At 35.1% G+C, this 25301-nt stretch overlaps 1 protein-coding gene across 1 annotated transcript; it reads left to right on the forward strand.

Annotated features, from left to right (window-relative positions):
* Window positions 1-677: 677 nt before the first annotated feature.
* LOC311085743 (uncharacterized protein) lies at window positions 678-24630 on the forward strand. The gene is made up of 11 exons (XM_084118344.1): window positions 678-762; window positions 858-1009; window positions 4204-4524; window positions 5054-5401; window positions 11418-11552; window positions 20040-20345; window positions 20920-21234; window positions 21702-22016; window positions 22408-22719; window positions 23130-23162; window positions 23614-24630. The coding sequence occupies exons 2-11, from the start codon at window positions 964-966 to the stop codon at window positions 23700-23702; spliced, it is 2220 nt and encodes a 739-aa protein (XP_083974470.1). The 5' UTR covers window positions 678-762; window positions 858-963; the 3' UTR covers window positions 23703-24630.
* Window positions 24631-25301: the final 671 nt, after the last annotated feature.

Consider the following 25301-nt stretch of genomic DNA (forward strand, 5'->3'; position numbering starts at 1 on the left):
GTACCACTGGGGAGAAGTGAGGTAAAATCAGTGATTAAAAAGAAACTAGTAAATAAATGGCAACAAAGAAAAGGAAAATAGCAGCACATGCCATGGAGATGGTATTATAATATTGACAAATTAGTAGGAAAAGAACAATGCAATGGAAGGTACAGAAAGGAATAAGTAATGATCTCTAGATTAAGATTAGGACACAGGATTAAATTCAACACTTGCAATAATGGGGAAGCATGAAAATGGTATGTGTGGTGAATGTGATGTTTAAACCAGCATGTATTTTTTTAAATGTAATAAATATGACGATCAAGTTTAAAAGGATAGACCAGTAAATGTCACATGCCTCTTGGGAAAGGGATTGAGAGATTCTGTTTTAACCTTTTTAAATAATACAGGATTAGAGCATATGTACGGGGATTGTGATGCTTCTGCCCACCTTGAAGGTTGAGGAGCCCAGGGCGGACGTTGGAGGAGCTGAACACCCAGCGCCAGCAGAAGGTGGGTGAGGCATTACATCCACAAATAAAAGGAGAGAATAGGGAAGGAATATAAAATAAAATGACTATACATATGCATCACCCATGTAGGCTGTACAGTAGGTGGCGGTAATACTCCTAAGGAGTGAGCGGCCAGTAACAAGAAGAAGAAGACTCCACCCAATCCCCGGTAGAGGGCGCTAAATTCCTGTTTTCTCCATTACTGACAGAGACGCTGCGTTCCGCCATTGAGTCTTCTCCTCTTCGCCACAATCTTTCAGGATATAGCGTACATCTGCTTATTTTTTCATAGCATATAAATAATAGTTAAACGTATTAGTGAATTACAGTTGGTAATAAAAGTATCTCTGTTGTTTTGTTCAGTACGATTTGGTTAACAATCGTCGTTTGCAGTCCGTGTGGGTGCGGTTCAGAAACGACCAACAATTAGACAGAATCAAGATTTATATATTTTTGAAACAACATCAATATGAAGACCATTTCCCAAAATTTCATATTTTCATTGTTCGTCTGCGGTAAGTGTTTGATAAATGTTACCTAACTTTTGGTTTCATATTGTAACCGGAAACCGATTTCTGATTATTCCAACGCACTGAAGAGGCGAGCAGGGACAACGAACAACGCACCACAATCAGAGGGGAATGATATTTCTACTTGTATAGATATTCGATCGTTGTCATTAGCAGCCATAATACATAAACAACGCTCTATTAGGAAAAAAAAAGTTTGTTTATCTATAGAGTGCCGAAGTTATGACGTCACTTTGTAGGCCAAAACGCGGAAGTGAGTTAGCATTTTAGCACTACGGGTTCCCTCGCCCTAAAGTCTATGGGTTTTTTGAATGGGTTTTTGCTAAATCGCCTGAAATAAGGTCTGTGGTTAACAAAGCCTCTAAATATTTTCACGTTTTGATCTATGACATAAAACACACCAGTTATAACCTGCTTGTGATTTTTTAAAACTTTATTGTGTCTTAAAAACGGTGGTTGCTAACAGTTGCTAAAAGGGACTACATCCTTTGGCGGGGACTTAGACGTCATCATGACAAACATGAAATCTCTCACTAGCCCGCGTTTCAGCTTCACGTTCTTAGAAGTTTACCTTTCAGTTAATATAGCCTACATAACATTATTTTTGTTTTGTCCCGAGATGCAACCACAAGTCATCGAATGAAATCTCGTTTGTTTTCCGTCCGATGTTATCCAGCGGAGACTCTTGGTTCGTGCCAGATGGAGTAAAAAAGGCTAGCAGTAGCATAAATAAACGTTTTTCATGGCCAAATCAACAGCTAAAATACCTTTCGTCTTTCTCTTAAAATATCTAAAAGCTTGTTTACTTTGCCACTGTTTAATAGATTAGATCCGCTGCAGTTTTATTAAAGGCTAACGTTACGTTGAGAAATGTGTTTAATTAAAATATTCAAAATAATACCTGGTTTATTGACTTTTATTGTAACTTGTTTGGATATTATTATAGAAAGGGTGGGTCCTGCACCGTGTGAACTTGGCTTTTACCCACCTATAATAATATGATTGTATTTGTAAACAGCATTGCCGTAGTTAAAGCAGGCAATGATATTAATCTTTGTTATTTTAGTAGTAAATGTTAACTATATTTAATGTGCTATATAAACGTGGACAATTCCCAGAGAACACGCTGATATGTATAGCCTTAATGCACTGTAAGTTGACTGTCTGACAAATACACAAATTAAATGTTAAACTATTGTATACTACCTGTATACTATTGTAACTACACTCCAGTCAGCTCACAGTAATGTGAATGTGAGATAAAATTTACTACACAGGCTCTCACATTGGGGCTTGTGGATTACCAGGTAAAAATAGAAAATGTTAACAAAATGAGTATATATGGTTTATTTAGGGAAAATATATGGTATATATTATAATATAATATAATATATTATAATAAGCATTTGCTATTGACAATTCTCTTTAAATTCAACATATATAATTATATACAACTATTATATTAAATGTTTGGAATTGAACTGTGTTATGCTTGTTCAGAGATTATTTGTATAGTTATCTTAAATACATAGAACACTATTATAACTCCTCTATCTCTCCCTAGTTTTACTTACTCGATTAACCTTGTCCCTCATGCTGGCCCTTACCATACCGGCAAGTAAACCAGCATCTAAGCTGCACTGTTCATGTCCAGATTTATAGTTGTTCTCTCTTCGATCTATGCTTTTTCTATCGTCTAAGAAAAAGGACATGGAAATTGATACGGCCATATAGCTAACGTTAGTGCTTCTGAGATGGTTAAAGCGCGTTTTTTTCCTGGCGAATTAGCAAATGGTATGCAAACATACAATCAAACATAACACAGAGAAAGATAATCTTTAAAGTTTATTTGGGGCACAATGATCAGGCATAATAATCTTAATCACAAAGAAAATAATATTAAGGTTTATATAAACTAACAAAATAATAAACGAATAAATAAAACATTAACAAAAGATAAAAAAAAATCTCAGAGAGGCACGCATAAACAAAATTAGTTTCTAACATTTTTGGAAAAACAGAATGGGCAATATTTCTCATGAAAAAGTGGATAAGTGTTCATACCATAGACTGTAAAAATAGGTCCATACCATAGACTGTAAAAAATAGGTTCATACCCTATGGTTCATACACAGCGCAGATCATAATGAGCGAGCGAGTGAGTTTGAGGAAGCTTGATGATGACGTTGTTCCGCGACCATGGTGTGCTGTAGTCCGTTGATAGCCTACGTTAGCATTTTATATCCGACGGCTTTATTTAGGCTTCAAAATGTATACATTTTGGATTAACTTGTAAAGATTATCTTGATAGACAAAACGTGTAAGGGTCACAACTCTTTGTTGAACACAGATCTTATTTTTTGCGATTTTCCAAAAGTCTATGGGGAAAATGCATTGCTTTTTGATCGAGGGAACCCATGCGCCGCTAACTTCCGGGTTGGCCTACAAAGTGACGTCATAACTTCGGCACTCTATAAGCCTTCCTTTGTTAAACACGTGACAACATAGGCCTACTACTTTTGAATGTCATTTTGGGACAAAATGGGTACACATGTATTTTAATTTATAATAATATTAATAAAAAAACTGGTTTGTTTGTACATTTTGAATTTAAATGCACATTTTGTTTGTACATTTTGATTTTACACATCTGTTATTTATTTTTAATGGAACAAGTTAACGAAATACAAATAGGCCTATACCAGGTGCTTCCTCGTTTTTTTTCTCCCTCTCTTTTAATGGTTATATCATCTCTAGCTATATCAACTCTCTGATGTTTATCCATAATTAGTGATATCAGACAGAAGCAATCACAACCACAAAATGCATCAGCTTCTAAACTCTATTATTTCATTCTTTTCTGAACAACTCTGTCATGTTGCTGCCTCTGAGATAAATTGTTCATATTTTGGTAAAAAAAAAAAAAAAAAAACTTTGTGTAAAACCGTGAATGTTTAAAGTGTATAAAAATCGAATAAATGTAAAAGTAGTGCATCTTCAGATTCTTAAAACCACTGACAGGTTTTGTTTGTGTTTGTTACTCTGTTTGGAAGACTTTACATAAGTCAATTAGACATAAGTTAACAGATAGACAAGACTCAGATAAACTGGATTACTAACATGACCAGCAGTGTTGTGTAAGTTTAAACTTGGAGAAACAATTTCTGTTTGTTCTGCAGGAGTGTTTGGTGTTGGTGCAGATGAAGCGAAGACAGTGATGGAGGGAGATTCTGTCACTCTGAACTCTGATCTTACTGAAATACACACATATAGGCGGATTCTGTGGAGGTTTGACACTGAACTCATAGCTCAGGTCACTGAAGGTAACATCTTATCTAATGATGGTCCTGATGGGAGATTCAGAGATAGACTGCAGCTGGACAGTAAAACTGCATCTCTCACCATCACAAACATGAGAAGGAATCACTCCGGACTTTATAAACTAGAGGCTGTCAGTGAAAGTGGGACAATAGGCAAGAAATTCAGTGTTAATGTTTATGGTGAGCATATAATTATTATTATTTATTTATTTTTATTTTTTTCAAGTTTGTTTTTGTTTGACAAATTAAACTGAATTACATTAAGATTGTAACTACCAAATTAGTTATACTGTGTTCAGCAGTCTTTCATTATTTTTGTTATGCAGTATCGCACTCATGACGATGTTCTGAACAGCAGCATGATGGCGATGGCCATTAACCATTTTTAATGGTTCTAGAAAGAAAATCAAGTCACTATATTTTGTTTAGGTCATTCCACCAGTATTAATAGTCCAAAGAAGAATCGGCAGTTGTGTAGAACTGAGAATTGTAATGTTATCTACTGAACACAGACAACTGCAGTGATACAAACATCGACTCTTGGCCAGTCCAGTTAAGCTGTAGCTACCTGTTGTACATGTCAAACTGATTATATTAATCTGCATGTGCCCTTATGTAGTGACCACAGAGCTGTCCAAATGTAAAACTTCAGATTGCTGTTCTACAAGTAATGGTGTTTAATCTCTTTCTGTGATTCTGTTTCTTGCAGACTCTCCACCTGCTATTGTGGTTGGTGAAGTTGAAATAAAGAGTGTGTCAGTGATGGAGGGAGATCCTGTCACTCTTCAGACTGATGTTGCTGAAACACATGGAGATGAGCTGATAGTGTGGAGGTTTGGAGATAAAGGAAAACTCATAGCTAAACATGACATAGAGGCAAAGAGCTCACTATTACTTGATACTGATGAGAGATTCAGAGACAGACTGAAGCTGGATCATCAGACTGGATCTCTGACCATCATAGACAGCAGAACCACAGACTCTGAGCTTTATACAGTGAAGATCAGCAGCAGCAACAAACAGACGTTATACAAGAGATTCACTGTTATTATCAGTGGTGAGTAACTTAAGTCTTTTAATGTAATGATTGTTTATCTGCTGTCTGTAAATCAGGTAATGTGACTTCAAAGGGCTCATATTAGGGGTGTGCAGCGGAGCCTAAATCTGTATCTGTAACCATCTCAAAATTAATTGTATTTGTATTCAGATAAAACTGGAAATGGGTTGTGTATAAACCAGAAGTTTGAAACTTACACGAGAAGCTCAGTTTAAATATAATTCTGTTCCCTTCAAAGTTTTCATTTCACAAGTATGCCTTGTATAACTAATAAAATATTTATATCATAATAAAATATAATCATTTATTTAAATATCTTATGATTAAAACAATAACACTAAATGTCAATGTTAAATTAACTTTTTTTTTAAGAGGAACTTTTGTACAGAGTTGTCAGGACAGTAATCCACAACCTCAAATAAGAGTTGTCTGACTCTAAAACATCTGATTGGAGAACATGGATTGGATAAAATATTTAGTGGTTGAAAAATTGCTAAAACAACTTTTACTATGCATACAAATGCAAATTCTGACAAGTATGGTATCACATGGATGGGCAGATTCATTCCTGCAGAGTTCAGCTCCAACCCTGATCAAACAACTGAACCAGCTAATCAAGCTCTTCAGGAATACTAGACAGATACAAGCAGGTGATCAGGGTTGCTGTTAAACTCTGCGGGAAAGTGGACCGCCCATCCATTATTTATTAAATCATCTAAGGTTTAAAACATTTAAATAGACATATCAAAAATGTGTTTGACTTAGTTGATTTTACTCTTGACAAAGCTCTGTTTTCTGAGAGATGTGCAGAGATGACAATGTGGCTATTTGATTTGTGATCGTGCTTTACTCATTTCATTCAGAGAGTTCAAAGTAATTCACTGCAAACACTCATTATTGAGTAGTGATTTTAGAGGTTTATATATAACATGCTATGATCATCTGGCTCAGCTGTTATTCACACTGTAAAAAATGGTCAAATGATTGTCAGCTACAGCTGCTAAACAAAAAACATAAAATTAAATAAAAATGTCCTGGTTTAAATAAGGTGAAAGAAAAAAAAAAGTTTACAGAAATGTTCATTAAACATTTTACAGAAAACAAACTGTTATATTACATGTATTTCCTGAATTATGACGATCAAACACCTTGACTATATATATTTTTTAAACCGTAAAATTACTGGCAGACAAAAAAAAACGTAAAATTGAAATAAAATATCATAATATGAATAAAATGCAAAAACATTTTCAGAAATTTTCAGTAAATTAATTTCAGAAAAACATTTATTTAACAGGTTTTTCCTGAATGATCATGATCAAACACTTTCACTGTAAAATGTAAATATCTTACTGTTAACCATTGGCTAGCTATAACACACAGGAACTAATGTAAGTACAGACATCACTGTGTTAGTGACTAGACAGCTACTGCCTTTAAATAAAGCAACATTTAGCATATTGCTGTAACTGTGTTTCTAAAGCACTTTTGTCATGGCAAAAATGCAAGAGTAAATGTGATCCGACAATTTTGGCTACATATTGGTGATGATATAACCATCATGTAGTGGCCTGATTCACTGATACTACCCAGAGTCAAATCTCTGATTAAATTATTTAATATTTTTATGTTAGTTATTAAATTCTTAAACAATAAGTTATTAAACAATTTAGTATTAAACTGTTTATTGTAGCCCTACAATAATACTGCATAAAATCCTGCAGTCATTATACAGTAAATGTTTTGACAGGATCATGTAGACACACAGACATCAAGAATCATCATATGTATCTCAACTATGGCTGCAATTGTCGATTTTTGACGATTGACGATTTTTGTTGATTGTCACCATTGATGAGATTCATACGCTGTTTCTTGATGTCTCTGTGCGTCTAAAAGACACAGCTCAAACTTTTTCTGAATAATGACTTTAAAAAACTCAGAATATCTGTTGTAATACTGATGTCATAATATCATAAAACTGCTGAACAAATATGAAATTAACAGCTGATTTATTCAGATATTTCACTCAGTGAGTCAGACCTCTACATGATGACTGTATCACCCCCGATAAATAACCAACATCTTCTCAGATTTTCTCTTGCACGTTTACTATAATAATCACGTCTTATAAACACACAGTTAAGCAGCCAGCGGAAAACTAAAGATTAAAAAGTCAAAACAGTAAAGCAAACACTGAATACATTTTCTATAAAAATTGTGAATTTCTGGAATTTGTCATTAATGGCATAATACATAGGTAATAAATTTTTTTTTACAGTGCTGCAAACACAGAGTAACCGTGTTTGACGAATATTTTTCCTATTATTCGGTAGAATTCGTCATTTGTTTTGAAGCCATTACTGTGCCTTTATGAATAAGGTATTCGGCTTCTGGCACATCCCAACTCCCAAGCCATATATCACGATTATAGAGACCAAAACTCAGGATTCTCAATATTATCAGGGTTTTGTTCAAATGAGATGAAAATATTTTAAAAAAAGCACTGATAAACACACAGAAAACATTTGAACATGTTTTATATTTAAAAATCAACAAACAACAAATTAAATTATTAGCTCTATGCACTTTTTTTAAGCAGAAACTTTAAATTATATGACCGCCGTCAATAGCAACGCATTATAACACAGCGCACATCTCTTGTATCACCGCGAATGCGCTCTCTCGTTTCATGCAAATGCAACTTATCGTCTTGCTTCTCAGTTTTTGATTGTATTGAAAATGAAATCAGAAGACTTAAGTATTAATACTACTATATTGTCGTAATGAAAAAATCATTTCATCACATTTCTGGAAATCTGTTTCAGTCTGACTGCTCTGATCGGATTTTGTGTGGTTTATGTAAACGTCAGACGTTGTTATAGGAAACATGCTGAAAGTCACTGCAGAGACAATGTCTGTAGAAAATGACAATATAATTATATTAAAATTATATATATATATATATAGTTTAATCTTCATTCATTACAGATTTTAATGTTTATATGTAGGCTAAGACCGGAAGTATGTTGTCGCAACGCGGCATTAATTCATTTATTGAGATACAAACAAAATGTCATTTAAAAAAGCAAGAGAAGGATTGCTTTTGGCATTAAATGACAATCTCTTGTCAGAAGAGGAGTTTTTACTATTGTATGACGTAAATAAATCTAAAAACCTAGATTTACTCTCACGTTGTAGCGACTCCGGCAAATCAGCTGTTCTCCCGTAGTAGACCGTTACAGTAGAACGTTTCAAAGTAGCAGTTAAATTCGCGCATGCGCAATACAACGCCAGAATGCCGTTGCCGTTCCACCAGAGGCTGTTGCTTAAAGTCCCTATTATTTATTTGCCAGATCTTCACTCAGGTTATATAGTGTTGATGTTTATAGTGTGTGTTATAGATCAGACACACTCACACTAATGTCTGTCTTTATCATTACAGTATCAGATCTACACTCAGGTTATATAGTGCTGATGTTTATAGTGTGTGTTATAGATCAGACACACTCACACTAATGTCTGTCTTTATCATTACAGTATCAGATCTACACTCAGGTTATATAGTGCTGATGTTTATAGTGTGTGTTATAGATCAGACACACTCACACTAATGTCTGTCTTTATCATTACAGTATCAGATCTTCACTCAGGTTATATAGTGCTGATGTTTATAGTGTGTGTTATAGATCAGACACACTCACACTAATGTCTGTCTTTATCATTACATTATCAGATCTTCACTCAGGTTATATAGTGCTGATGTTTATAGTATGTGTGTTATAGATCAGACACACTCACACTAATGTCTGTCTTTATCATTACAGTATCAGATCTTCACTCAGGCTATATAGTGATGATGTTTATAGTGTGTGTTATAGATCAGACACACTCACACTAATGTCTGTCTTTATCATTACAGTATCAGATCTACACTCAGGTTATATAGTGCTGATGTTTATAGTGTGTGTTATAGATCAGACACATTCACACTAATGTCTGTCTTTATCATTACAGTATCAGATCTACACTCAGGTTATATAGTGCCGATGTTTATAGTGTGTGTTATAGATCAGACACACTCACACTAATGTCTGTCTTTATCATTACAGTATCAGATCTACACTCAGGTTATATAGTGCTGATGTTTATAGTGTGTGTTATAGATCAGACACATTCACACTAATGTCTGTCTTTATCATTACAGTATCAGATCTACACTCAGGTTATATAGTGCTGATGTTTATAGTGTGTGTTATAGATCAGACACACTCACACTAATGTCTGTCTTTATCATTACAGTATCAGATCTACACTCAGGTTATATAGTGCCGATGTTTATAGTGTGTGTTATAGATCAGACACACTCACACTAATGTCTGTCTTTATCATTACAGTATCAGATCTTCACTCAGGTTATATAGTGATGATGTTTATAGTGTGTGTTATAGATCAGACACACTCACACTAATGTCTGTCTTTATCATTACATTATCAGATCTTCACTCAGGTTATATAGTGCTGATGTTTATAGTATGTGTGTTATAGATCAGACACATTCACACTAATGTCTGTCTTTATCATTACAGTATCAGATCTACACTCAGGTTATATAGTGCCGATGTTTATAGTGTGTGTTATAGATCAGACACATTCACACTAATGTCTGTCTTTATCATTACAGTATCAGATCTACACTCAGGTTATATAGTGCCGATGTTTATAGTGTGTGTTATAGATCAGACACACTCACACTAATGTCTGTCTTTATCATTACATTATCAGATCTTCACTCAGGTTATATAGTGCTGATGTTTATAGTATGTGTGTTATAGATCAGACACACTCACACTAATGTCTGTCTTTATCATTACAGTATCAGATCTACACTCAGGTTATATAGTGCCGATGTTTATAGTGTGTGTTATAGATCAGACACACTCACACTAATGTCTGTCTTTATCATTACATTATCAGATCTTCACTCAGGTTATATAGTGCTGATGTTTATAGTATGTGTGTTATAGATCAGACACACTCACACTAATGTCTGTCTTTATCATTACAGTATCAGATCTACACTCAGGTTATATAGTGCTGATGTTTATAGTGTGTGTTATAGATCAGACACATTCACACTAATGTCTGTCTTTATCATTACAGTATCAGATCTACACTCAGGTTATATAGTGCTGATGTTTATAGTATGTGTGTTATAGATCAGACACACTCACACTAATGTCTGTCTTTATCATTACAGTATCAGATCTTCACTCAGGTTATATAGTGCTGATGTTTATAGTGTGTGTTATAGATCAGACACACTCACACTAATGTCTGTCTTTATCATTACAGTATCAGATCTACACTCAGATTATATAGTGCTGATGTTTATAGTGTGTGTTATAGATCAGACACACTCACACTAATGTCTGTCTTTATCATTACAGTATCAGATCTTCACTCAGGTTATATAGTGCTGATGTTTATAGTGTGTGTTATAGATCAGACACACTCACACTAATGTCTGTCTTTATCATTACAGTATCAGATCTACACTCAGGTTATATAGTGATGATGTTTATAGTGTGTGTTATAGATCAGACACACTCACACTAATGTCTGTCTTTATCATTACAGTATCAGATCTACACTCAGGTTATATAGTGCTGATGTTTATAGTGTGTGTTATAGATCAGACACACTCACACTAATGTCTGTCTTTATCATTACAGTATCAGATCTTCACTCAGGTTATATAGTGCTGATGTTTATAGTGTGTGTTATAGATCAGACACACTCACACTAATGTCTGTCTTTATCATTACAGTATCAGATCTACACTCAGGTTATATAGTACTGATGTTTATAGTGTGTGTTATAGATCAGACACACTCACACTAATGTCTGTCTTTATCATTACAGTATCAGATCTTCACTCAGGTTATATAGTGCTGATGTTTATAGTGTGTGTTATAGATCAGACACATTCACACTAATGGCTGTCTGTCTTTAGCTGTTCCAGATTCAGGTCTGTCTTCAGGAGCTGTAGCAGGAATAGTTGTTGGTGTTCTGCTGCTGGTGTTTGCTGCTGCTGCTGGTGGTGTGATTTACTGTGGCCTCAAGATCTCTCAACTATCAAAACCATTTTGTAAGTATTACAGTTGAAAAAACAATAGAAAAAAAAACATTGAGCTTTATTGCAGTATAGCAGTATAAATGTATAATATTTCTCACAATCAATATTTCTACTTTTTTACCAGCTCTACTTATGAGTGATTTAGTGCTATAATTAATAAAGTGTGTGATTATACAGTAAAGAGCTGAATTACATTAATATACTAATTACTTAATCTTTGTCTGTTTGTAATGCTGAATTTAAGATCTTTTTTGACTGTCAGTTTGTGTTTGTTCGTGTATTTTTGTTCTTCTGCTATCGAAGGTTAAGAAATTGATCAGAAACTTGACTAAAATGAGAGTCCTGCTGTCCCTTTTCTGTCATATTGAGTTGTTTTTATCTCGACTGTAAATGACACTGTTGTTTATAAGTCAGTGAATACATCACTGATTTTCTGTCACCGATGATGGAGGGAATTAGTTGTTGAATATTTCATAGGTTAACTTGACATGTTTTGAGTATGAAAAATAAGATTTGAGAATTACAGCAAAGATTTTGTGGAAACAAACACATAACTGCACACAAAGCTATCATGTGTGTTCAGAAGACTTCTAGCACATGGTCTTTTCTGGTAATTTCTGAGCTTTGTGAAGGCCTTTATAAACTGTCATTGTATGGAAAAGAGCTGCAAGAGGACTCTTCAGTCTTGTAATTCATTTGGAAGAGCATGAGGAGGAAATAATGACAGAATGTTATATTGAGTGATATGTTGTGTGTCATGTCTGTGCTGCATACAGTTTTTTTTAAGTGTCACAGATGTGACGCATTACTGAAGCACATTGACAAATGGCTCTTATATATTAAAAAGCAGGGCTGCTCTGACAAAATTAGTGTATATTAAACAGAGATGTACACTCACCTAAAGGATTATTAGGAATACCATACTAATACTGTGTTTGACCCCCTTTCGCCTTCAGAACTGCCTTAATTCTACGTGGCATTGATTCAACAAGGTGCTGAAAGCATTCTTTAGAAATGTTGGCCCATATTGATAGGATAGCATCTTGCAGTTGATGGAGATTTGTGGGATGCACATCCAGGGCACGAAGATCCCGTTCCACCACATCCCAAAGATGCTCTATTGGGTTGAGATCTGGTGACTGTGGGGGCCATTTTAGTACAGTGAACTCATTGTCATGTTCAAGAAACCAATTTGAAATGATTCGAGCTTTGTGACATGGTGCATTATCCTGCTGGAAGTATATGGAGCTATTCTTGTGCCAATAAAAATGAACGTAGCTTTTCAAGAAACTAATGAAAATATAAATTGAAACTAAATAAATGATCTCTAAAACTGAAAAAGAATAAATCGCAGGCAAATTTTTTGACTTCGTTTTTAATACACTGCATGTTTTGCTAACTATTTCTCATATTTCAATCGCTGATCTGAACTTACAAATGCGCTTCCAGAGTTTTCACTTACGCTTCTGAAGTTTTCGTTTACACTCCCAGAGTTTTCGTTCGCCGTTCTGACACATTTCTCTCGTGGGGGCGGGGCTAGTAGCAGTGTGTTCTCATTGGTTACTGAGCTTTTGATTGATAGCTTCGTGACCTGGAAGTGAAGACGTCAGTGGTGTGTTTATGTGTGGATGTGAACGTCTGTAATCGCAGCTTTCTATTTCATTTTAGTGATATTAAGTTATGTTTGTTTTTTAATTTTATCTGTATTTACCTGCTGCTACTACTTAGTTACTACTACTTACTACTACTCACAAGATATATATTCAGTCTATTCAGGTGTAATTGCACATTAAAGTACTGTCTGTATAATACTTAAAATATTGTAGTGTCCAATGTTTTCGGAGAATATTTGTATATTCCTGATGATTATTTTGCATGTTAGGCTCTGATTAGGTTTAGCTGTTACAATTTAAAGAGAATATTAGCAAACGTGTGTGATATATTCAGCCGTCAAGAAGGTCAAACTTCAACCAGGTAATCAAGGTTGGCAGCCATGGCCATCACACTACTCATTGTTAGCATGATATACGTTTACACCATCAAAATGAATGATCACTTAAATAAGAGGAATTTAAACAAAATGAAAATTACAGTCGTGGCCTGCTGTCAGATACAGACCTCAAAGGGCATTTCATTACATATGTCACACAAAGAATGTTCTTATTGCCATTTTTTTTTATTGATAATTATATTTAGTTATTTCATTTAATTAACATTTTCATTTAATTTAAATATATTTTAACAATCATCAACCGTTTCAATCGTGACTTATACAACCAGTTAAATTAATGTAATTGAAAATATGAATTCAAATAAATGTACATTCTTTATTGTCACTAAAGCATATACACAACTATCAGAGTGAAGGTCTTGGATGCAATTATGTTGTGACAGGAAAGACCAGAATCCACAAAACATTAACTGCATAATATACATGCAATGCACAGTATTCTCATGATATACATTACTATACAAAATGCACAATTACAAATACAGAATACATTTTAAAAATTCATATACATTTTAAATGTTGCAATGATTCTTTAAACAGTTCCTGTTGCAGTACAAGTAACAAAGCAGTGACTGGACACAAGCAGAACAAGGATTGTCCACCCAAAACATGAGCATTCTCTCATCATTTACTCTCCTTCATGCCATCCCAGATGTATATGACTTTTTTTCTTCATATAAACATAGACAAAGATATTTAAGGAAATAATCCATCTCTGTGAGTCCATAATACAAGTGGATTGTAACCCATGTACGTAAGATTTTTAATAGTTAAAACAGTTTACATTATTATTATTTTATCTAGCGTATTGTTTGACTTCAGAAGGCATTGATTCATCCACTGAGGTCAAATGGATTACCGTCACGCTCACTGTGTGTGGTTTTTAAAGCGTCTTTAGGACTCGCAGAGATGGATTATTTCCTTACAATTTTAATTCGTGTTTATCTGTAGAAAGAAAGTAAAATGCATCTGGGACAGCTTGAGGGTGAGTAAAATAAGAGAGAATTGTATTTTTGGGTGAACTATCCCCTCAACATTCATATGCTATTGGTATGCTAATCCAAGATTAGCATAGTTTAATAAGAATAAAGTGAAACCTCTTGTGTACTTGCGAACTATGTTTGTTTTAATCTAGAGGAAATTTAAATATTTGCTATATTAAAATAAATCAGGTGTCTGAAGATCAAGATCCCAGTCATTCAAAGGTGATGTGTCTGAACAAAGTAAGATTATTTTATGACAGGGACAGTGGATCTCTGGTACTATCACTCCATCAGCATCACTCTGTGTCAGCATCAGAATTTTGTTTATGGAAAAGTTGCTCCACTCCCTGGAAAATGAGAGAAGAAATGTATTATAATCTAACAATACAAACTGCTTTGAACTCCCCCTACAGTAACAATTTGCAGACTTAAAATATTTATTATATACAGTATATTTAAGGGATTTTACAGTACTAAATATTTACCTCGGAGTCAAGCAGCATTTATCATCTGTAATACTGTTGTGTAACCAGTAGATGGCTGTATTGCCCTATATATAAACATATGGATGTGTATTCCTTAGTAGCTGGATGTTTTCAGTCATAATTACTTGCATGTATTAAGTTTTTAATGTGGACATATATTTATTATTAAAGACTATTAAAGATTTAACATTTGTCAAAGAAATGTTCATTTGAAGTGCACTTTTTTTCATTATTATTAGTCAAATATGGACACAGAAAAAGCAATTTGTTACTCATACTAGATACATATAATAGCTTTATCAGTCATCTTTATCACACAAAAGTAATCAGAATAAATACTGCAACCAGGGCGATACTTCAAAATAATTGAGTGTTGTTTACATATTATGAACAGAGATGTATTCTGTGGTCAAGTCGTGTCTCTCCTCTTTCAAAAACTCTGCATCGCAAATTAATCAGAAATTGAGGAATTAAGGTTTAAAAAGCTTTATTGGCATGGTAAAAAAGGCTTTACATTGCCAAAGTTGAATCAGGCAGTGATTGACAGCACTCTATGGCATCAGTCATTGACTGATACAGTACAGATAGGCAACTGTACAGTACTCTAGCTCAATGTTGTTTGGGGTGGCTGGGGGGAAATATGATCTAATCGAAGCAAATATGATCTAATCAAAGACTGTAACCAGAGACAATTTATATAAGAGACATGCCACTTCCTCAATCCTCAATACAACTATATAAGGAAAACCCGTAACGGCAAAGATGGCGGTTGTATGCACATGTCCCGCCCCTCCCGCTGGAAAGCCAATCATCTGCTTTTAACAGTCAGCAGCTGACCACTAAGGAGCGAATGTACAGTGACGTGACATAACTGCCATATTCAACCTGTGCTTTCGCGCTGTGGCTGGCGCTGAGCCAAAGACGGACGTGCTCAGCGCTTGTCATAGGCTATATCACAACTGTTCAGTGTTTTAACCACATAATGTTTATTTTAGGTTTCAGACATTTAAATATAATTGTTTAAGTGCTTGGCACAACACCGGCATTCTGGATAGAGACGTAAATGAAGTTGGTGTCGTGAACGTGAACCCTTGCGCATGCGTAGTAAAAGTATAACCTGTGGGGAAAAAGGCGTTTTAAACCTTATTTTGGGGCAAAGTCATCAAACTTTTTCAGCGATTTTTATCATATTTTACTGCTGTTTCTATATATGCAGTTTTTATGTCCCGGTGACCAGTGAAAGTGCAGTTCTGACTCTCTGCCCATTCATTTAGATAGGAGCCTGGTCTTGTTAGTCCGAAAAAGCTGCCCGGAGGCGTTGCCAAGATGGCGGCCGAGTGGCACGACTTGCCTAAAAGGACTTTGCTGTAACCGAATGTAGTTACAAGCAGTGGTGTAGTCTACGTGATACGCAGGTATACGCCGTATACCCACTAGAAAAGGCCAAGGATTTCCGTATACCCACTTAAAAAATCGTGAGGATACGTAACAACTTCGTTTTGTGTCAGAACTTTCACTTTCATTCATAAATTCACCCCGTCTGTGTTTGCGAAGCGACACCGAATCGCGGAATCCAGTCACAAATGGAGCTTTCTAAGCGAACGTCACCGAATTTGGCTATTTTTGAATGAATAAATCAAAAGTAGGGCTGTACAATGAATCAAATCTCGATATGGACTAGTGTCTGTGAATATTAAAGTTAAAAGAGACTGCAATTGTTCTCCGCGTCTCTGGGATGAATGAGCGCTCAGTGTGTGCTCCACTACACACACACACACACACACACACACACTGAAGCACGCGTGATCACGCTCGTGGTGTTTTCAACGTTTCACTGTATTGAGACATGAGCTACTACATGTGCACTTCATCGCAGAGCTGCTATGAGAGTCACTTCACGAGAATTTCACCATTTCATTTGATAAAAGTCATTCATTCGTTTCATATACAAACACATAGAAACTGTTATGTCTTTACGACAACCTGTCAAAATAAAAGTTCGGTATAACTTGAAGAAATTATAACAGAAATATATTACTATTGCACAGTAGAGTATACTTCAAGTAGGCCTAATAATAATAATAATAATAATAGTTTATTTAAACACACAGAAACTCAAATGTCTACAACACACCAAAATAAAAGTTTGGTCTAACTCAAAGAAACTAGAAAGAAATTGCACAGTAAAATGAATAAAAATAATAATAATAATAAAATCTATTAAAACGTTATTTTAAGGGAATATCACAGAAGTTTTCATACATGTTTTAATTTAAAGAGTAAACTTGCCAAAACAATAACACCATTTTTTTTCTCAAAAACACCATTTCTAAAAGTAAATTTGTATTTGTGCCTATAATGTTTATTTATTTATTTATTTTTTTAATTATCAGCTGATAAAACCTGTGCTTCAGGGGCCATATTCATATAACATCTAAGGCTAAATGTAGCTCTTAACTGGCTGAGTTAGATGGTTATTAACACTAAACAGTAGAAAATCAGTCCAGTAAATGTCATTGGCTGTTAAAGTCTTATGTTGCTTATAATAAATTGACATGTTGATAACACCTAATATTTCATAATGCTCTCAATTACATGTCGATGCATACTGTATGCATTAGTGAGTGTGGTGGGGTGACGGTCTGGGATGGGTGAGTATGAGGCCGGGGGGGGGGGGGGGGGGGGGTATATTACAGTATACTCACTACAAAAAACTAGACTACACCACTGGTTACAAGTCTGGGCTAACAGTTAAATCAAGACAACACAGCAGCTGTATAATGTTATGGGCTCTCTTAGCTCTAAAATGCCTCTCCACCTGAAAAAAGCCAGTACTGTATTATAAATAGTATTAGTAGTATTAAAAAAAAAAAAAAAAATCAGACTTACCACGAGTAGGCTTATCCAGTAACGTTATCCTCCTGATATAGCGACGATGACTAATGATAAATATCATTCGTCTGTACTATTCCTTCTATAAGAGATCATCTCAACAATATAGTGTAGCAGCAAATAAATACAGATATAAACTTAATATCACTAAAATGAAATAGAAAGCTGCGATTACAGACGCTCACATCCACACATAAACACACCACTGACGTCTTCACTTCCAGGTCAAGAGGCTATCAATCAAAAGCTCAGTAACCAATGAGAACACACTGCTACTAGCCCCGCCCCCACGAGAGAAATGTGTCAGAACGGCGAACGAAAACTCTGGGAGTGTAAACGAAAACTTCAGAAGCGTAAATGAAAACTCTGGAAGCGCATTTGTAAGTTCAGATCAGCGATTGAAATATGAGAAATAGTTAGCAAAACATGCAGTGTATTAAAAACGAAGTCAAAAATTTGCCTGCGATTTATTCTTTTTCAGTTTTAGAGATCATTTATTTAGTTTCAATTTATATTTTCATTAGTTTCTTGAAAAGCTACGTTCATTTTTATTGGCACAAGAATAGCTCCATAGAAGTAGCCATCAGAGGATGGGTACATGGTGGTCATAAAGGGATGGACATGGTCAGAAACAATGCTCAGGTAGGACGTGGCATTTAAACGATGCCCAATGGGCACTAAGGGGCCTAAAGTGTGCCAAGAAAACATCCCCCACACCATTACACCACCACCAGCAGCCTGCACAGTGGTAACAAGGCATGATGGATCCATGTTCTCATTCTGTTTATGCCAAATTCTGGCTCTACCATCTGAATATCTCAACATAAATCGAGACTCATCAGACCAGGCAACATTTTTCCAGTCTTCAACTGTCCAATTTTGGTGAGCTCGTGCAAATTGTAGCCTCTTTTTCCTATTTGTAGTGGAGATGAGTGGTACCCGGTGGGGTCTTCTGCTGTTGTAGCCCATCCGCCTCAAGGTTGTGCGTGTTGTGGCTTCACAAATGCTTTGCTGCATACCTCGGTTGTAACGAGTGGTTATTTGTCAAAGTTGCTCTTCTATCAGCTTGAATCAGTCGGCCCATTCTTCTCTGACCTCTAGCATCAACAAGGCATTTTCGCACACAGGACTGCCACATACTGGATGTTTTTCCCTTTTCACACCATTCTTTGTAAACCCTAGAAATGGTTGTGCGTGAAAATCCCAGTAACTGAGCAGATTGTGAAATACTCAGACCGGCCCGTCTGGCACCAACAACCATGCCACGCTCAAAATTGCTTAAATCACCTTTCTTTCCCATTCTGACATTCAGTTTGGAGTTCAGGAGATTGTCTTGACCAGGACCACACCCCTAAATGCATTGAAGCAACTGCCATGTGATTGGTTGATTAGATAATTTCATTAATGAGAAATTGAACAGGTGTTCCTAATAATCCTTTAGGTGAGTGTGTATCTCTAATATAGCCAAATATACTATGAACAGTTTAAAAACAAGCTTGTTTCTTTCACTAAAACTTGATTTTTCAGTGGTACATTTTTTAAATTCTGTCATTAATTACTCACCCTCATGTCATTCCATACCCATAAGACTCCAATTCATCTTTGGAACACAAATACAGTATAATTTTAATTAAATCTGAGAGCTTTGTCTCACTCCATTAACAGCTACGCAACTGACACTGAAAGGTAGTAAAGACATCAGTAATCTATGTGACTCCAGTGGTTTAACCTCAGTTTTATGAAGCGCTTTGTGCAAAAAACATAATTTACCACTTAATTTACAAAATAAAAACGTCTGCTCTTGGATCCAAACAACGCATGTCAATGTTAAACCACTGGAGACACATGGATTACTTTAATGATGTCTTTACTACTGTTCTGGACCTTCAAAATGGTAGTTGTGTAAATGTCAATGGAGGGACAGAAAGCTCTCAGATTTTATTATAAAGATCTTCATTTGTGTTCTAAAGATGAACGAAGGTCTTATGGGTTTGGAACGACATGGGGGTGAGGAAATGATGACAGAATTTTCAATTTTGGGTGAACTAACCCTTAAACCAATTAATTTGTTAACATGCAATTCTCACTTATCTTATAATCTATTTCTGTGTGTTACTGTGACATGAAGTCATTACAGTGCAGAAGGGACAACCTTTCATTTTACACTCCTACATTGAAAGAAAGAGAGGTGATCAGATACTGTGGATGTTTGGAGATAAAGACACTCCCATAGCTGAAATCAAAGGAGGGACTGAAGAGATCATTACATATGATGATAATGCTGATGGGAGATTCAGAGGCAGACTGGAGTTGTACGTGACGACTGGATCTCTGACCATTACAAAAACCGAAACCACAGATGCTGGAGTCTATAAACTGAAGATCAGAAGATGCATATGGACCTTATACAAAATATGCCATGTTAATGTCACTGGTGAGTCCTTCCATTCAATATAATAATGGTCACATTCTTCCTCATACTTTCAGTTTTTTCTGAAGGTGATTCTGCTTGAACTGCTTAATGTTTAGATTCCCTTCAGAGTTTACTTTGATCATTTCAGTTCAGTGTGTGTCTTAAATTCAGTGTTTTTTTATTCACTCCATTGAGCAATATTGTCATAAAACCACACATTGTGACAAAGTGACAAAAACGCCCTAAAAATGTAATTACACAGATATCATAAAGGTTTCTAGACCGTATTGATTGAAGAGACAGAACACAAGAACTGTGCTGGTTTTCTGGTGTATTTAATGTGCACAGAAGCAGATCATCTGAAACTACAGGATGATGTCAATCTGAGCCGCTGTATTTAATCACAGCTTAAATACAGCATTTCATCTTCAGCACAAACTCTTCATTCGCAGTGTAAAGACAATCACTGATAACACAATTTCTGCATGATCTGTGTAGAAATCTCAAACGCTGATGCTCACATGCCGACACTTGATCTAATGGCAACTTTGTCTTTGTATTTATCTCTTTCTATGTGCTGTTTTCATTGATGAAGAGAGGATATCAGTGACGGAGGGAGAATCAGTCACTCTAAACCCTGAAACTGCAATACAGAAAGTTGATATGATACTGTGGGCGTTTGGAAAGGAATCTAAACATACATTCATAGCTGATTTCACAATAGAGACCAAAGTGGTGTATAAATATGATTATGCTCTTGATGGGAGATTCAGAGACAGACTGGAGCTGGACAAGAAGACTGGATCTCTGACCATCACAAACAGCAGAACCACAGACTCTGGAGAATATCTACTACATATTGTATCCAACAGTGGGGTTTCAGACATGACATTCAGTGTTATTGTCAGAGGTGAGTCACTCTAGTCAGTGTAATAATGATCACACTTTTTGATTGGCAGTTATTCATTGTAATTCTGCTTTTCTGTAGGTAATTCAGCTTATATTCCTTTATGTTCAGACTCCATTCAAAGTTTGTTCTGTAGATCATCTCATTCTTTAGAAATCTATGATTAAAGTTTAAAAATCTCCCATTGAACTACATTGTGAATAAACACTGTTCTGTTTCTGACTCAAATAGTATTTCCTTCAGCTTTTGCTTAGATCAGCGCTCTGTTTAAAGCTCACATGGATTTATGGTTTTGTTATCAAATCTGAAGCTGAGACAGGAATATAAAGGTTCTGTTTAATAAAAACAGCAAATCATTTCCATTTCAGTCTGATAAAACAGCATCTGAATGATGTTTATGTATTAATTTGATGTTCACATGCAAACTTGATCTAATGGTAATTTTGTGTTTCTATGTTCTGCTGTGACAGATAAAGTGGAGGAGAAACCACTGGAATGGGATGATTCTGTCACTCTAAAACCTGATGCTGAAATACAGGGAGAAGATCTGATCCTGTGGATGTTTGGAGATGGAGACTCTCTCATAGCTCAAATCAGAGGGACTGGAGAGATTATTAAATATGATGGTGTTCCTAATGAGAGATTCAGAGACAGACTGGAGCTGGACAAGAAGACTGGATCTCTGACCATCACAAACATCAGAGCTGAACATGCTGGACTCTATAAACTACAGACCATCAGCAGCAGAGAAATCTCGTACAAGAAATTCAGGATTTTGTTGGAAAGTAAGTAACTGTTTTTCAGTTTATTTTTTAAGATGTACATGAGTTTAATTGAAATGAACAGTTTTACACTGAACTGAATTGTAATAAGTAAAGGTGAACATTATAGTGCGTAAATGTAACTTGACATTCATTTAGTATTTTCTCAATTTATCCAAAAGAATAAAATACAGAGCATGAAATGAATATACCAATTATACATAATGTACTTGCAAATATAAATATTGAATTTATATTAAAACGTATATTTTGTTTTAAAAAGTCACCTGTGTAGTTTGTGTTTCTAAATACAGTACTTGTGTACATGCAGGAACATCCTTTATGAAACTTTACTGACTCGTTATTATAATCTTCTCATTTCTCTGTTTCTATGTGCTGCTGCTGTGACATGAAGTGAGGTACGAGTCAGTGACTGAGGGAAAATCTATTACTCTACACTATGGTCCTAATCAAACACATACAGATGATCTGATACAGTGGATGTTTGGAGATGAAGACACTCTCATAGCTGAAATCAGAGGAGGGACCAGAAAGACACATGATGGTCCTGATGTTGCTGATGGGAGATTCAAAGACAGACTGATGCTGGATAAGACTGGATTTCTGACCATCAGTGACACCACAGCTAAACATGCTGGACTTTATAAACTGAAGATCCGCAGCAGTGAAGTGAACATAACCAAGACATACATTGTTATTGTCTGTGGTGAGTCGCTTCAGTCAGTGTAATTATAATCACAGTTCTTCCTCATATATTCTGTTTTTCTTCAGGTAATTCAGCTCAAACTGATTTCTGTTCAGACTGCTTTCAGAGTTTGTTCAGTAGATTATTTCTGTTTTTAGACATCCATGATTGAAGTTGCTGCCTCAACTCAATGAGTATTTCATTCAGCTTTTATTTATATCAGCGCTTTGTAAATAAAGCAAATATGTACCGGTATATTATTTTCTTCTAGTCACAAACAGCAAACTGTCCATTTCAATCTGATAAAACAGGATCTGAATGAAAATTACAGTCTCTAAAGTTCACAAACTGTTGACATGTTCACATATTGATCTAATGGAAACATTGTCTTTGTGTTTCTCTGTTTCTATGCGCTGCTGTTTCTAATGAAGCGAGCGGGAAAGCAGTGACAGAGGGAAAGAATGGTATGATTGTGTTTGCGCTGAATATCTTGAAAGCATAATCATAATCTGATGTGTGTGATGTGGCTTTGTTTACTTTATTCATTCAGTTTCAAACACAATGATTATAAGTGAATTAAAGAGCAAATTTCTTGAGAGAAATAACCCACTGGTGAATCATTTAATGCTACAAAGATCCAAGATGTAGAAGTCTAAAAGATCTAAGTATACTTTGTTTCATTTGACATATTCTAGTAATGCACGACTGTGTTCCCATATTAATTTGTGCTTGAACTAGATTGAACTTGTTAAATAAGTAAGATGTACTACTGACAATGTGTTAAATGATTTTGTACATTGTAAATGCTTGACTTTAGTTTTGATGTCTTATATATAACTAAATCCAGATCATTTCTTTGTAATATCTCTCTTTGTAATATGTCATTGTCTGTGTATTTTCTGGCTGATTCCACAGAAAAGCGAGTGAATGAATCGGCGACTGTAGAGATGCCACTGCTGAATGGAGAGGATGTGAATGAACAGGAGGGGACGAGTTCACTTTAAAGAGATAAGACGCCCACCAGTGTCAATCACTCTGACATCATCAACAATTCAGCTCCAGCTACAACAATAAAAACATATGTCTGCTTATATGAGCCTTAAAGTGAGAAATGAATCCGTGTCTGTTGAGCTGTTAAACTTGTATGTAAAAAAATCTTCTTTGGTTTTAGATGAACAGGGAAACGTGTTTAACTAACAGCTTCATATATTGTTTTTTAATGTTACACTTCATACCTGTAGTTTGACTCTGAGAGCTGATTTTGTGTGATTGAAAACAGTGAGTTTAAGTAATATGCTTTTTAGATGTTTTTCCACAGCAGTATTTCTCTAACCATTGAATGTGCTGTTTTATGTAAATAACAGCAGAACCAGATTAATGTTGATGTTCAGCATTGATCACAGTGTCTTTTAAGCTGAGATCACATGACCTTTGTTATACTTTTATTGTAAAACAAAACAAAAAAAAACTAAAGTTGACATTATTTTCATTGAAATTGTAAATGTGTGCCTTATTCTGCTTTAGTAATTATGCTTAAGGGTCTGATCTGAAGTAAATCTGTTAATCTTCCAATCAGATGTGAATGCCAAGTTGTAAATGTGATTGAATTTATTTGTATTCATGATGAAGCACTTAAAATGACTCTTGTTGCACTTATAGCAAAAAAAGATGGAAAATGCCTTTGTTCAATCCTAGTACTTAGTTACACTATAACCACAGTGTGTTGTGTTTTGTGTTGTTTTATTGATTTTGACAAAAGCATCTGCTTGAGGAATAAATGTCCATGTTAGAGACATGCCTCTGATCTTATTACATTTCTGTCCTATAGTGGAAAAACACTTATTTTGCTTCCTAACAGCCATTTTAGCATGCGACTTATAAACAATGTACCTATATATGCAATATTAATAAATAAAAAGGTAAAATTGTATGAAATGTGTGTTGCTTCCTTACATATGTACACAGTCATATCTTCAGAGTACAGTAAATCTGAACATATACAGTTAAAAAAAAAAAAAAACTAACTAACTCTAGTTGTGTAAATCGTAATCAACACCCAGAGATGAAATGGGACTGTAAGATCAGATGTTCAACCAACTGAACTTGGTAGGATTAATAATGGTTTTGTGGTCAAATTTGGCATGTTATTAAAATAATAAAAGTGCAATCTAGACAAGTTTTTTATTTTTTATAGCAATTCAAGTTCTGCATGTTCCTCCCCTGCCATGAAACGGTTCAAAATATGCACTTCATTTTTTTAAAAACCAGATGGCAGTAGAAGTGTGTGTGTGTGTGTGTGTGTGTGTGTGTGTGTGTGTGTGTATATATATATATATATATATATATATATATATATATATATATATATATATATATATATGAAGAGTTCAGATGCAAAAGCCTCTAAGTGCCATCTGAAATTTTCTTATAGAATGATCATTTTTATCAAGCTCGTACATTTAAATTCAATAATTTCACTTAAATGGCAATGAAGATTACCTATTCATTGTCATTTAAGTGAAATTACTGAACTTAAATATACAAGCTTGATAAAAATGATCATTCTATAAGAAAATTTCAGATGGCACTTAGAGGCTTTTGCA

This window comes from Abramis brama (assembly GCF_963993115.1).
Source record: "Abramis brama genome assembly, chromosome: 6".
NCBI classification, from domain to species: domain Eukaryota; kingdom Metazoa; phylum Chordata; class Actinopteri; order Cypriniformes; family Leuciscidae; genus Abramis; species Abramis brama.